Genomic DNA, 15410 nt, shown 5'->3' on the forward strand with positions numbered 1-15410 from the left:
GTGTACCTCAACCTTCGAAAAGCATCCGTTATACGAGTTATGGCAATACTCCCGAACTCCCCAGTACTGGGTGGCATTGAGGTTATCTCACCAACAACTGCATAAAAGAGATTTTTAATGTCGGCGAAACTCAGGTATTCCAGAACTGCAACGATAAAATTGTGACGACAACACCTCGGAGCTCAACTCCCCGGACACTGCCACAACCCCTAAATGTCAGGAGGCACCAAGAACAATGTTCTCGTCACAAGACTATCGGAATGATCCCAAGATAACCGTGTGATCCTAAAAAAATTTAGTGAAATTTGAGGAGAGGAAAGTCAAAACATCTAAGTTAGGAGACCTCACCAGAGCGGAGAAGGGACTGAGGAGTAAAAAGAATCCTACTCTCTGATATATATAATCCTAAGACACAAAACATTTTTGTCCTAGACTCAACAACGCCAGCGATTCGATCAAGCAGGGGGCTCCTAAGTCGGGGATGGCTCTGATTACCAACTTGTAACGCCCACGATGCGGTTATATCTCTCACGTGTCGAGGCACGACTTAGAGGCATAACCGCATTGTAGGTTTTGTCGCAAGGAGGGCCATCTTCACACAATCCCATGTAATGAACAAGAATGGGATAAAGAGAGTTGGCTTACAATCGCCACTTCACACAATACATAAATAAATTCATACATCACTCAAAATACACTCATAGACCGATTACGGTCAAATCTAAATGAAAAGAAGATAACCCCAAATGCTAGATCCCCGATCTTCCCAACTGGGCTCCACTACTGATCATCTGGAAACGAAACATAGTAACGACCAAGGTCCTCATCGAACTCCCACTTGAGCTCGGTTGCGTCACTTGCACTGGCATCCTCGGCACCTGCAACAGTTTTGGTAGAATCTGTGAGTCACGAGGACTCAGCAATCTCACACCCGCGAGATCAAGACTATTTAAGCTCATGGGTAGGAAAAGGGTAAGGTGGTGGAGCTGCAGCAAGCACTAAGCATATATGGTGGCTAACATACGCAAGTAAGAGCGAGAAGAGAAGCAACGCATCGGTCGAGAAGCTAGAAGTAATCAAGAAGTGATCCTGAAACTACTTACGTTCATACATAACCCAAACCGTGTTCACTTCCCGGACTCCGCCGAAAAGAGACCATCACGGCTACACACGCGGTTGATGCATTTTAATTAAGTCAAATGTAAAGTTCTCTACAACCGGACATTAACAAATTCCCATCTGCCACATAACCGTGGGCACGGCTCTCGAAAGTTTATACCCTGCAAGGGTGTCCCAACTTAGCCCATCACAAGCTCTCACGGTCAACAAAGGATATTCCTTCTCCCAGGAAGACCCGATCAGTCTCGGAATCCCGGTTACAAGACATTTCGACAATGGTAAAACAAGACCACCAAGACCACCCGACTGTGCCGACAAATCCCGATAGGAGCTGCACATATCTCGTTCTCAAGGCACACCAGATAAGCTAAGCGTACAAGTACCAACATAACCCAAGTTGCCAAGGGATGGTCCCGCACGGTGCTCTAGTTTGGACCAACACTCAAAGTAGCACTGGCCCGGGGGGTAAATAAAGATGACCCTCGGGCTCGCGAAAACCCAAGGGAAAAAGGCTTAGGTGGCAAATGGTAAAACCAAGGTTGGTCCTTGCTGGAGGAGTTTTATTCAAAGCAAACTGTCAAGGGGGTCCCATAAATCACCCAACCGCGTAAGGAACACAAAATCAAGGAACATAACACTGGTATGACGAAAACTAGGGCGGCAAGAGTGGAACAAAATACCAGGCATAAGGCCGAGCCTTCCACCCTTTAACAAGTATATAGGTGCATTAATTAAATAAGAGATATTGTGATATACCAAAATATCCATGTTCCAACAAGGAACAAACTTCATCTTCGCCTGCAACTAGCAACGCTATAAAAGGGGCTGAGCAAAAGCGGTGACATAGCCAAACAACAGTTTGCTAGGAACGGATGGTTAGAGGCTTGGCATGGCAATACGGGAGGCATGATAAACAATTGGTAGGTAGTGCAACCATAGTGAAAGAGCGAACAACTAGCAAAGCAAAGATAGAAGTGATATCGAGGGTATGGTCATCTTGCGTGCAAAGTTCTCAGAGTTGTCGAAAGCTTGATCCTCATTAGCGTACTCAAAAGGTTCATCATTCACGTACTCGTCTCCCGGCTCTACCCAAGGCAAGAACACAAGAAATGGAACAACAATCAATCATGGTGCAATGCACAAGCAACATGATGCAAAACATGACATGATAAGCAAGATATGATATGCGATGCATAAGCATACCCCGGAAAGAAATATCAAGGCATCAACTTGGCAAACCAATTATGCCACTGGAAAGATGAGGTGATTTCAGTTGAAATCGATATAAAGATCACCGGAAACGGATGCACGGTTTGCAAATGGCAAGCAAAACAAGAATGACACGATTCTGCGATTAACAGCACGATGCTACTTAGCATGCAACAAGAAACTAAGCTAATGTACTCCAACATAACAACAAAGCATATGGCAGTGATTTACAAGCGATGCTTGACAAAATATGAACACTGAGTTACAACCAAAACACACTAGAACAGGTTCAAACAGGCATGGCAAAAGTGCAAAAGATAACATCATCACAGACGGTGAAAATACTAACATGCCAGAAATAACATCAGGAAGCCATGTTTAGAGCAAGCAAACAACGTGCTACAAGAACATATCATAGCAAATGAAGGCATGGCATGAATCTACTAAATGCATAGAACAAAAGTCCCTTACTGATCATGAGCCAAAAAGGCACAGAAGATATGATGGCACCCATGTAAACATAGCAAGTTTTATTAACAGTTTCAGCCTTGGCAGAAAAACAGAGCATAGCATAAAAAGATTTATGATAACAACTTTGCGAGATCGAATCACTCATCACAAAGCATTGCATGACAAAACAAGCATACTAACAGCAAGATGACATGTTCATGAAGTTAACCATGGCAAGAGCAAGTTCATAGGATGCACGTATCATTAGCAACAACCACGGCAATATGGATTAAACATGTTAACATTCTGCCAGGAACATCTATTTATATACTTAAAACAAGAGTAAAACAAGCCATCACGTTCGTCCACATATGCTAATCTATTTTGCACCGTTTGATTAGAATAATAATGGCTGAGATTTTAAGGTTCTTACGTAACATCTAAAAATATATGTACCAACAATATTGAACTTTCACGTTGTCACGTTAGATGCATATAGAAGCATAACGTAGAGAAAAAAATTAGGGATAACGTAGGCTAACTGGAAGGCATGCATTGATGTGATTTTGATCTGAGACCATTATTGCAATAGGAAAGACATATCGTGATTTGGATGTGATGAAACAAGGATAGTAAGTCATGCATCACCACGTAGGCACACGCATGTACAAGAATAAACTATCCTTTAAAACACGTAACTTTTAGTACAACTATTGTCACGTCCAAACGGACTAGACACTGGACACGTGTTTAAGACAAGGAAATATATGCGTCTTTCCGTCCAAGAGTTAGAGGCAAGCACGACTCCAACATGTAAATACACTAGGAAACGGAATCTCACTTCACGTGGACACAATTCCAAACTGCTTACAGGTGCGTGCATGCAAATAAGATTTATAGAGTAGGATACAACATACAGAATTCCACAACCATGGAAAACCAAACACATCTAGCCAGCCAAACCAGGCACACACCCAAGAAAGTAGAAGCCAGCCCAAACTACGGGACCAAAACACAATCACAAAAATCAAAGTCAGCCAATTCTATGCCTGATAAAGATCGAAGCCAGGAAAAACCAAAGTTTCACGTGCAACTTGGTGCCGATGCCGGATGAAGTCATATGCCCCAACCTTTTGAGTTGCTTCTCACCTGAATCATCAAGTCAGGTACCTATTTTTTAGTGAACTAACTTATTCTGGATTAAATCATCAACTGTACTTTCTTAAACAGCAACTATGTTTCTGTTGCTTTTGAAGCTAATACACAATTCTACAACTTTTGAGCTTATGAGGTTTGACATGATCTTGGTTGATGAACATGTTTATTCTTTACATATTTAACTGAGAATTATTCTATCTAATTATATTTTGATTGTTCTAACAGGGCATACAATGCATGCAACAGTCTGGAAGAATCTCTAGGCATTTATAAAGCATTTTTAGTCAGAGATCTACATATGCAACTTAGCAATTTTAACCCATAAAATATAGCCTGGTGAGCAATGCAATTGAAAATATTTTTTCACATGTAAGATGTCAAATAAGGTGAAAGAAACACCAGAACTTTTATCTAGATTACTGTTTTGAATTTCTATCCAAGGACACGCTACGAGACGGGGAAAGATAATTCCTACAAGAACGAAGAAAGATAAACAATGCCCAGGTATTGAAACCAACTTACAACTAATTATTCTTTCTGACGGTTACCACAATTAATCTCCAAATTTACATTCCAGATTACTTATATATATAGCTATCATTATTGTGACCTTCCTAATGGTTTTCAATGGTAAGTCCAGTAATATACATGCTCTTCCGCTTTTCATGAAAAAAAACCAATGTTTGAGAGATTCACTGTTGACTTAACAGTTTTTTATCTAAAGTCAAGAGATGCCACAAGAATGTTTAGACATTCCCAAGAATCAGGAACTTCTTAACAGGTATGAGCTATGTTTTTAAGGCGGTAAGGCGAGGCGAGGCGCTGGGGGGGCGCCTCACTGCCTAAGCGCGGAGGCATAAGGCGAGGCGACGCCTTAGAGACTTGTAAGCAACAGAATTAAGTAGAATTTGGTAGGCATTAAGCAACTAGGCATACAACCATACACACCTTGCAACTGATTGTTGTAGAGCCCCCATCCTCTTTGCACTTGCTTTTCTCCCCAACAGAATTCTGCATCAACATGTAGTCATGAACAAATATGTTAGAATAATGTATCACTTACCAGTGCACATTCCACAAAAAATAGAAATAAAAGTGAGGCAGCAAACAAAAGTGGAAAGAAAGATAGCAAGTATGAGTGCAACTGCAATCTGCAATGGTCCACATAAGACAAACAGAATAATAGATAATTCCACATAAGACAAACAGAATAATAGATAATTCCAGCATAGCAAAAGGGATAAAGGTGGCCAGCTAAGCTCTCTCATGTCTCTCCACTCTCAAAGTCTCAATCAAAAGTCATCATCATCAAACTCATTGGCATTGGTGTTGTCTTCACCATCTTGGTCAACATTAGTTGGCTCTTGATCGTCATTGCTCACATCATCATCATCCTCAACGTAGTCTGAATCCTCCCCCTCCGCATTGGGCATACTTGAGTGTTGCTCTTGCTCCAAGTCCTCCTCTACCTCATCTTCTTCAGGAATTATAGGTCGTGTTGTAGTAGGTCTCTTGCGTGCGTAGTGCAGACGGACATTTTTCTGGCCCCTACGAAGTGTAGTTGCTGTCCTATGCAGATTGCGGCCTCGAAGGTTTGAAGATGCACCAATAGCCACATCAACATCCTCCCATGTAATGTCTTGATTGTCTTCAGGACAACCTCGAGCACCTTGAGGTTGTGATAGTGATGGGTCCACCCACTCATTGCCCCAATCAAAATCCTCAATGACCAAAGCCTCAAAGCTATTCTCGCCCACCTTCTCACGCCTCTTTTGAAACCGTTGCATATTCTTCCGGTTGTATGAAACAAAGACAAGATCATTCAACCTTTTCCATTGTAATCTGTTCATTTTCTTTGTATGGATCTACAAAGTAGAAACAACAAGTGAAATAAGTAAATAACTTGCTGAAATCATCATTGAACAAACACAAATACTGCTTTACTAGTTGACTTACAAATTCAAACGTGCTCCAATTCCTCTCACAACCAGATGATGAAGCACAAAGACTAACAATGCGCTTTGCAAACCTTTGTAGGTCAATGGCCCGACCATCAAATGAACTCCACCAATCAACTAAAATGATAAAAACTGACACATATTAAGAGTTTGTACAGAAATTACATTGCTGGAACTGGAATTAACATGCTGAAATTAACATGATGCATTTAATATGACTTACGAGGGTTTCTTGTGCTCATGGTATCGAGTGCCAATGGATTAGAAAAACTTTCTCGCTGTTGCTCATAGAGCACAGATTGTTGATCAATCTTTTTTCGAACATTGGCATCCGGTACCATTTTTGCAAGCACATCATTAAAGCAGCTCCTAAGGTCCCCAACTAAAGCATCATCATTTCTGCTTACAATAGGAAATAACTTTCCTGGGTTCAAAAATAGAGCAGCCCCATACAATGGATGATCCATTTGATTCTCCCAACGCTTATCAACAATGGCCAAGATCTTCTTGAGCAATGGTTGCTTGTTTTGTTGAGGGAAACCTAGATTGATCCTCTCCTTTGCATAAATCATAAGTGCTTTAATCTCTGGCATGGCAGGCTTCTCATCACCATCTGCTACTCTAAGAACTCTAAGAAGTGGAGTTGAAGCTCTAAGGCAGTCCTCAATTGCGCTCCACCACTCCGTTGAAAGTATAATCTCTTGCACATTCAAGCCAACTTGTGTTTTTGCTAACTTGTTTCCAACCCATTCTTCAGATGTAAATAAACTCCTCAATGCAGCCTTGTTCTTGACCAAACTCCTAAGTGTGAGGATGGCTGTGGCAAAACGAGTGGCTGCTGGTCTCACAAGATCCCCACCCGTGGCCTTCCTCATTAGACTAAGAAGTCTTCCATGTCTATAGATGAAAGTTGTGACACGTCTAGCCCCTGCAATAGGCTTCTTAAATGCCTTCAACTTTCCTATATCTTCCAACATTAGGTCCAAGCAATGACATGCACACGGGCTCCAATATAGAGTAGGCATCCTCTCCATTAGAAGGTGGCCATCTTTCTTGTAATTAGCACCATTATCGATGATAACTTGTACCACATTCTCTTTTCCAACATCCAGAATCCTCTTCTCAAGCAAATCAGCTATCATATCACCATCATGACATACACTTGAGGCATCAACCGACTCCAAGAAGAAAGTGCCCTCTGGACTATTAACAAGGAAGTTAATCAAATGGCGTCCTCTTTTATCCAACCAGCCATCCGACATGAGTGTGCATCCATATTTTTTCCATGCTGCCTCGTGTTGCCTCCTCAAAAGTCTTGTTTCCTTCACACAATCATTAAGCAATTTCTCTCTCAGCTCATGTGCACTAGGAGGCTTGTAACCTGACCCATATTGACAAGAGGCTTCAATTGCAACCTCAAACTGCCTACTACTTGCAGTGTTGAATGGAATGCCACACTCGTAAAAGAACAATGCCCACTACATATTGACATACTGCCTCTCTTCTGGAGTCTTTGTGCTGGACTCCATGGTGCTTTGAGAACACCCAGAGCGTCTTTCATCTACAAGATCCTCGGGTGTTCTTCGTAGCTTGGCAACAATTGGCGGCAGACACAACAGAAACAGACTTCTTTTTACCTTGCATGTCGGTGATAAACACTTTCTTATTCTGTTTGGCTGCTGTCCCTGAGCTTGGCCTTTTAGAGGCGATGTTTGCTCCAACTGAACTCACCTCCACAACCTCCTCAACATCATCTACATCTACTACCTCTGTTTTCAAGGCATCCCTAAGGCGTCGCCTAGGCGACGCTTAGGCATCGTCAGGGCACCCTGCGAGGGCAAGGCGTCCACCTCGCCTTAGGTGGGTGTCTAAGGCGTCCGCCTTAAGCTATAAGGCGTCCCAGGCGTCTGCCTAGGCGTCCCAGGCGTTGCCTTAGTCCATTTTGGACGCCTTAGCTTGCCAGGCAGGCAGGGGAGCTGTTTTAGGCGGGAAACTGGAATCATGTTGGCGCCAACAGGTAAGAGGGGAGAAAGAGAGAAAGAGAAACAGCCCCCAATCCACACACTCCTCCCCCTCCTTCTCTTCAGTGGCTCCTCTCTAGCAGATCTGGTTCCTCCTCCTCTCCAGCAGCTCCTCCCCCTCCTCTCCAACGGTTCCTCCTCTCCAGCAGCTCCTCCTCTTCCTCCTGTCCAGCAGCTCCTCGTCCTCTTCCTCCTGTCCAGCAGCTCCTCCTCATCTTCCTGTCCAGCAGCACCTCCTCTGCAGTATAGCAACAACAAGCAAGAGCAACAGTAAGGTATACCTCCATCTCCCTTCTCCCACACCCTCCTCTGCTCTCTTTCTTCTTTGCTGGACTGTTTTGTTCTAGCTAGTTGGTGGTTGCTCACTTGTCTCTTATAGTGGTTAGTGCCTTAGTGGCCAGGCATATGTTAGTAATTAGTTTAATGATAGTGGGGTTAGTGCCTTAGTGGATGCTCCTTGGTTGAATAAAATAATGCATGTTGTTGGCCTGTTGGGTGGATTAGAATAAAGGCTAGTTGAATACTGATGCATGATGTGTTGTGCTCAATAATGGATTAGTTTAATGACTAGTTGAATGCTGATTAGTTTAATGGCTAGTTGATTGTCGCTGTTTGCTACATCTGCATGAGTAGAGTAATTTAGTTGCTGCCACAGCAGCCTTTTCATATGCCATGGCAGCCCTTTTATCAGTTATGCTAATATTCCTTTGTGTTTGGTTGTTTGCTGCAGGTAGTAGAAGTGTAGCACCATGGATGGAAATGCAGCAGCTGATGGGGGTGAGCCCACCTACGATCCAATGAAAGATCCAACAAGGAAGCCACAACGGTCAAATGATCCGGGATGGAACTATGGATATTGGTCTGAGCCTCCAAATCGGGATCTTGTTATGTGCGCTCTTTGTGGCAAGATAACTTCTGGAGGGATCAAGAGGCATAAAGAGCATCTTGCGGGCGTCGGGGGAGATGCAATTGGTTGTCCTAAGGCCACCACACAATTGAGGAGCGAAATGGGAACATATTTGGAGCAAAATAGGAGGATCAAGGGAGTAGTAGATGTAGATGATGTTCAGGAGGTTGTGGAGGTGAGTTCAGTTGGAGCAAACATCACCTCTAAAAGGCCAAGCTCAGGGACAGCAGCCAAACAGAATAAGAAAGCATTTATCACCAACATGCAAGGTAAAAAGAAGCCTGTTTCTGTTGTGTCTGCCGCCAATAGTTCCAAGCCAATTGTTGCCAAGCTACGAAGAACACCCTAGGATCTTGTAGATGAAAGACGCTCTGGGTGTTCTCAAAGCACCATGGAGTCCAGCACAAAGACTCTAGAAGAGAGGCAGTATGTCAATATGCAGTGGGCATTGTTCTTTTACGAGTGTGGCATTCCATTCAACGCTGCAAGTAGTAGGCAGTTTGAGGTTGCAATTGAAGCCTCTTGTCAATATGGGTCAGGTTACAAGCCTCCTAGTGCACATGAGCTGAGAGAGAAATTGCTTAATGATTGTGTGAAGGAAACATGACTTTTGAGGAGGCAACACGAGGCAGCATGGAAAAAATATGGATGCACACTCATGTCGGATAGCTGGTTGGATAAAAGAGGACGCCATTTGATTAACTTCCTTGTTAATAGTCCAGAGGGCACTTTCTTCTTGGAGTCGGTTGATGCCTCAAGTGTATGTCATGATGGTGATATGATAGTTGATTTGCTTGAGAAGAGAATTCTGGATGTTGGAAAAGAGAATGTGGTACAAGCTATCACCGATAATGGTGCTAATTACAAGAAAGCTGGCCACCTTCTAATGGAGAGGATGCCTACTCTATATTGGAGCCCGTGTGCATGTCATTGCTTGGACCTAATGTTGGAAGATATAGGAAAGTTGAAGGCATTTAAGAAGCCTATTGCAGGGGCTAGACGTGTCACAACTTTCATCTATAGACATGGAAGACTTCTTAGTCTAATGAGGAAGGCCACGGGTGGGGATCTTGTGAGACCAGCAGCCACTCATTTTGCCATAGCCATCCTCACACTTAGGAGTTTGGTCAAGAACAAGGCTGCATTGAGGAGTTTATTTACATCTGAAGAATGGGTTGGAAACAAGTTAGCAAAAACACAAGTTGGCTTGAATGTGCAAGAGATTATACTTTCAACGGAGTGGTGGAGCGCAATTGAGGACTGCCTTAGAGCTTCAACTCCACTTCTTAGAGTTCTTAGAGTAGCAGATGGTGATGAGAAGCCTGCCATGCCAGAGATTAAAGCACTTATGATTTATGCAAAGGAGAGGATCAATCTAGGTTTCCCTCAACAAAACAAGCAACCATTGCTCAAGAAGATCTTGGCCATTGTTGATAAGCGTTGGGAGAATCAAATGGATCATCCATTGTATGGGGCTGCTCTATTTTTGAACCCAGGAAAGTTCTTTCCTATTGTAAGCAGAAATGATGATGCCTTAGTTGGGGAGCTTAGGAGCTGCTTTAATGATGTGCTTGCAAAAATGGTACCGGATGCCAATGTTCGAAAAAAGATTGATCAACAATCTGTGCTCTATGAGCAACAGCGAGAAAGCTTTTCTAATCCATTGGCACTCGAGACCATGAGCACAAGAAACCCTCGTAAGTCATATTAAATGCATCATGTTAATTTCAGCATGTTAATTCCAGTTCCAGCAATGTAATTTCTGTACAAACTCTTAATATGTGTCAGTTTTTATCATTTTAGTTGATTTGTGGAGTTCATTTGGTGGTCGGGCCATTGACCTACAAAGGTTTGCAAAGCGCATTGTTAGTCTTTGTGCTTCATCATCTGGTTGTGAGAGGAATTGGAGCACGTTTGAATTTGTAAGTCAACTAGTAAAGCAGTATTTGTGTTTGTTCAATGATGATTTCAGCAAGTTATTTACTTATTTCACTTGTTGTTTCTACTTTGTAGATCCATACAAAGAAAAGGAACAGATTCCAATGGAAAAGGTTGAATGATCTTGTCTTTGTTTCATACAACCGGAAGAATATGCAACGGTTTCAAAAGAGGCGTGAGAAGGTGGGCGAGAATAGCTTTGAGGCTTTGGTCATTGAGGATTTTGATTGGGGCAATGAGTGGGTGGACCCATCACTATCACAACCTCAAGGTGCTCGAGGTTGTCCTGAAGACAATCAAGACATTACATGGGAGGATGTTGATGTGGCTATTGGTGCATCTTCAAACCTTCGAGGCCGCAATCTGCATAGGACAGCAACTACACTTCGTAGGGGCCAGACAAATGTCCGTCTCCACTACGCACGCAAGAGACCTACTACAACACGACCTATAATTCCTGAAGAAGATGAGGTAGAGGAGGACTTGGAGCAAGAGCAACACTCAAGTATGCCCAATGCGGAGGGGGAGGATTCAGACTACGTTGAGGATGATGATGATGTGAGCAATGACGATCAAGAGCCAACTAATGTTGACCAAGATGGTGAAGACAACACCAATGCCAATGAGTTTGATGATGATGACTTTTGATTGAGACTTTGAGAGTGGAGAGACATGAGAGAGCTGAGCTGGCCACCTTTATCCCTTTTGCTATGCTGGAATTATCTATTATTCTGTTTGTCTTATGTGGAATTATCTATTATTCTGTTTGTCTTATGTGGACCATTGCAGATTGCAGTTGCACTCATACTTGCTATCTTTCTTTCCACTTTTGTTTGCTGCCTCACTTTTATTTCTATTTTTTGTGGAATGTGCACTGGTAAGTGATGCATTATTCTAACATATTTGTTCATGACTTCATGTTGATGCAGAATTCTGTTGGGGAGAAAAGCAAGTGCAAAGAGGATGGGGGCTCTACAACAATCAGTTGCAAGGTGTGTATGGCTGTATGCCTAGTTGCTTAATGCCTACCAAATTCTACTTAATTCTGTTGCTTACAAGTCTCTAAGGCGTCGCCTCGCCTTATGCCTCAGCGCTTAGGCAGTGAGGCGCCCCCCCAGCGCCTCGCCTCGCCTTACCGCCTTAAAAACATAGTCTACTACTCCCTTGATCCTCCTATTTTGCTTCAAATATGTTCCCATTTCTCTCCTCAATTGTGTGGTGGCCTTAGGACAACCAATTGCATCTCCCCCGACGCCCGCAAGATGCTCTTTATGCCTCTTGATCCCTCCAGAAGTTATCTTGCCACAAAGAGCGCACACAATAAGATCCCGATTTGGAGGCTCAGACCAATATCCATAGTTCCATCCCGGATACCGTTGTGGCTTCCTTGTTGGATCTTTCATTGGATCGTAGGTGGGCTCACCCCCATCAGCTGCTGCATTTCCATCCATGGTGCTACACTTCTACTACCTGCAGCAAACAACCAAACACAAAGGAATATTAGCATAACTGATAAAAGGGCTGCCATGGCATATGAAAAGGCTGCTGTGGCAGCAACTAAACTACTCTACTCATGCAGATGTAGCAAACAGCGACAATCAACTAGCCATTAAACTAATCAGCATTCAACTAGTCATTAAACTAATCCATTGTTGAGCACAACACATCATGCATCAGTATTCAACTAGCCTTTATTCTAATCCACCCAACAGGCCAACAACATGCATTATTTTATTCAACCAAGGAGCATCCACTAAGGCACTAACCCCACTATCTTTAACTAATCACTAACATATGCCTGGCCACTAAGGCACTAACCACTATAAGAGACAAGTGAGCAACCACCAACCAGCTAGCACAAAACAGTCCAGCAAAGAAGAAAGAGAGCAGAGGAGGGTGTGGGAGAAGGGAGAGGGAGGTATACCTTACTGTTGCTCTTGCTTGTTGTTGCTGTACTGCAGAGGAGGAGCTGCTGGACAGGAGGATGAGGAGGAGCTGCTGGACAGGAGGAAGAGGAGGAGGAGCTGCTGGACAGGAGGAAGAGGAGGAGCTGCTGGAGAGGAGGAACCGTTGGAGAGGAGGGGGAGGAGCTGCTGGAGAGGAGCAGGAACCAGATCTGCTGGAGAGGAGCCACTAAAGAGAAGGAGGGGGAGGAGTGTGTGGATTGGGGGCTGTTTCTCTCTCTCTCTTTCTCCCCTCTTACCTGTTGGCGCCAACATGATTCCAGTTTCCCGCCTAAAATAGCTCCCCTGCCTGCCTGGCAAGCTAAGGCGTACAAAATGGACTAAGACAACGCCTCGGACGCCTAGGCAGACGCCTCGGACGCCTTATAGCTTAAGGCGGACGCCTTAGACACCCACCTAAGGCGAGGTGGACGCCTTGCCCTCGCAGGGCGCCCTGACGCCTAAGCGTCGCCTAGGCGACGCCTTAGGGACGCCTTGAAAACAGAGGGTATGAGACACTATCTTTTTGTTATTAGTCGACGAATTGTGACTCATGTAAACTCACTAATGTAAATAATAGTTATTCTTAACTCAAACCATAAATGTAGGCACTCAGCAGAATAAATTGTACCTAAAATGATCGAAATAGATAAAAGTACTCAAGGATGCTAGAAAAAAATGTTTTACTGGAGCAGAGCATTACAAGAACTTACTACGACGAATCAAGAAAACCTACTAAATCAGGTAATCCATCCGAGTTCTTTTGAGATATGATATCTTCGAAGAAAACCTGACCCTTGAGACCTGCAATGACATTTGAATATTTGATTCATATCAATTATAATGAAGTAACATTTGACTTATTTGTGTCACTTAGTTTTATCACAATGCTAGCATTGAGTTTTAGTTTTATCACAATGCTAACATTGAGTTTCTGGGTAAATTTTCTGATTTTGTGTTCATAGCTATAGGCCTACAATAGATCGCCTGCAAGAAAATATTAAATTATCATACATGCCATGTGATGATTATCACAAAACAATGGAATTACGGATAGAAACTGGATAATAGTAAATGAAGATGGGCGCCAAGAAGAAAATATCAACGTCACATGAGCTCCGCGTGATAAAGAAGGATACCAAGATCTATTTCAATATCTGATGGCTCAGGGGATAAATGAACAGAGACAAATGTGCAACAAGGAAAAGAAAAAGATGTACGAGAGAACAAAAACCAGTTCAACCAAAAATAACTACTAGGGGACGAAGATGAAGATTCAGATGTCCATTATGGCCAAAGAAAACCTAATGTTAATGCAGCCATTAGACAACACACTTATCCACAAATAAGTTGATTAGTAGCTTATCCTGTGAAAGTCGGACTATATGTATTTCCCCAAATAAAGAGCCTAAGAATACTAGACATTGGTCAAGATAAGGATGATACTTATTGGATAGTAAGGGTCCGAATGTTAGCACTATTCAATGCATGTCAAATTGCAATTATTCGGAAAAAACTTCTTCAATATATGTTTCTGGCAATAGCACTTCTATATCACACTAACATTTTCAGTTCATGAGAAGCATAAGAAAACCTCCAATGTTATTAGCTTGGCCTGCAAATGATCAACCATTGTTTGTTTAACAACATATATATGAACTAAGCTTCTTATACTACATGCAAGTCTTCTCGCTTTGTCTATTACTAATACATACAAGTAATATTTTCTCAGATATGACAACAACAAATCAAAATAATATACTTTTTAGTCCAAATTGGGAAAAAACACCTGTGAGGAGTCGGTTTCTATGAAGGAAGAAAAATATATAGTCCGGCAAATCGCTTCTACCAGCGGACACACTTCTCATCTTACTAAGTATTTCTCTCCCAATCTTTTTTTTTGTGGGGGCTCCCGATCTACTTCTACAAATCTAGCTCCGCCAACCAATACCTGACAATAGCTGGAAGGAAAACCTCTATATTGTGCCGCAGATCCAGCACGTGTACATCAACCTCCCCTTCGGCAAGCAAATTTTGGGCTGAACGCTGCCCTCCCATTGATGGCCCTCCTCCATCGAGCTGAGACCCAGCCACACAAGTTTGCCTCTGCTGCGTGCCCCATTCTAGGTCGCCATGATTAGGGCTCGCGTTTAGTACCTGAGGACGAGAAATTATAAAAACAGTAGCGAGAAGTGACATCAGAGAAGGTCAGGAGTTAGATTCCTGGAATACATTAGCTAGATCTTACTTCGCTGGCTGCTAATCACAACTGGTGGCGCATGTGGGTGAGGAGGACTAAAGGGGATCGACTGAGAGGAGAGGAAGATGCAGTTTTTCTTTTTAACTAAAGCAACAGTTCTATGTAGAGGATGACATGTGCATGTGGTTTGAGTAAAAAAAAATGATGTGGACTTTTCCTGGGTCGCTAGGTGGGCTGGACCGCTGGAGCATCGCAACGATGGCTTAATAGATGGGGTAAGTGAAGTAGCGCTTAGAATTTTCTAAGAAGTAGCTCAACATAAGCCAGTAAATTAGAGATGCCCCCCCCAGCTTATCTGCTCTAGTGAACGACACATTCAAAATAGTTAGTAAACAAAATTAGAAAAAACAAAAAAATCAGGCTTTCCGTATAAGCCATGTATACTTTTAGAAAACAAATAGGCTAAAAAGATCATGTGCGTGTATTTGGAGGTTAGTGCACATGCAA

The 15410-nt window shown here is 42.9% G+C and overlaps 1 protein-coding gene across 11 annotated transcripts; it reads right to left on the reverse strand.

The window, feature by feature from the left end:
• Nucleotides 1-3596: 3596 nt before the first annotated feature.
• Nucleotides 3597-15125, reverse strand: LOC123069465 (uncharacterized). 11 transcript variants are annotated; one of them, XR_006432569.1, is made up of 5 exons: nucleotides 14952-15125; nucleotides 14655-14860; nucleotides 13417-13507; nucleotides 4885-4947; nucleotides 3597-3927 (listed from the first exon to the last, which is right to left on the reverse strand). XR_006432569.1 is itself a non-coding variant. In XM_044492333.1 (5 exons), the coding sequence occupies exons 1-5, from the start codon at nucleotides 7154-7156 to the stop codon at nucleotides 3812-3814; spliced, it is 1863 nt and encodes a 620-aa protein (XP_044348268.1). In that variant the 5' UTR covers nucleotides 7157-7842; the 3' UTR covers nucleotides 3597-3811. The 11 variants fall into 11 exon arrangements, 1 of the variants encoding a protein (XP_044348268.1); XM_044492333.1 differs by lacking the exons at nucleotides 13417-13507; nucleotides 14655-14860; nucleotides 14952-15125 and adding exons at nucleotides 5276-5801; nucleotides 5893-6011; nucleotides 6118-7842; XR_006432577.1 differs by having other exon boundaries at nucleotides 3913-3927; nucleotides 13440-13507.
• Nucleotides 15126-15410: the final 285 nt, after the last annotated feature.

This window comes from Triticum aestivum, chromosome 3B (genome assembly GCF_018294505.1).
Source record: "Triticum aestivum cultivar Chinese Spring chromosome 3B, IWGSC CS RefSeq v2.1, whole genome shotgun sequence".
In the NCBI taxonomy this organism is placed as follows: Eukaryota; Viridiplantae; Streptophyta; class Magnoliopsida; order Poales; family Poaceae; genus Triticum; species Triticum aestivum.

Coding starts and splice junctions, on each gene's coding strand:
- LOC123069465 (XM_044492333.1), bottom strand. CDS start 7,156: ATGTCGGATGGCTGGTTGGATAAAAGAGGACGCCATTTGATTAACTTC. Junction 5,802..5,892: donor ATTGGAGCACGTTTGAATTT/GTAAGTCAACTA, acceptor TCTACTTTGTAG/ATCCATACAAAGAAAATGAA. Junction 4,948..5,275: donor AACTAATGTTGACCAAGATG/GTGAAGACAACA, acceptor ATGTTGATGCAG/AATTCTGTTGGGGAGAAAAG.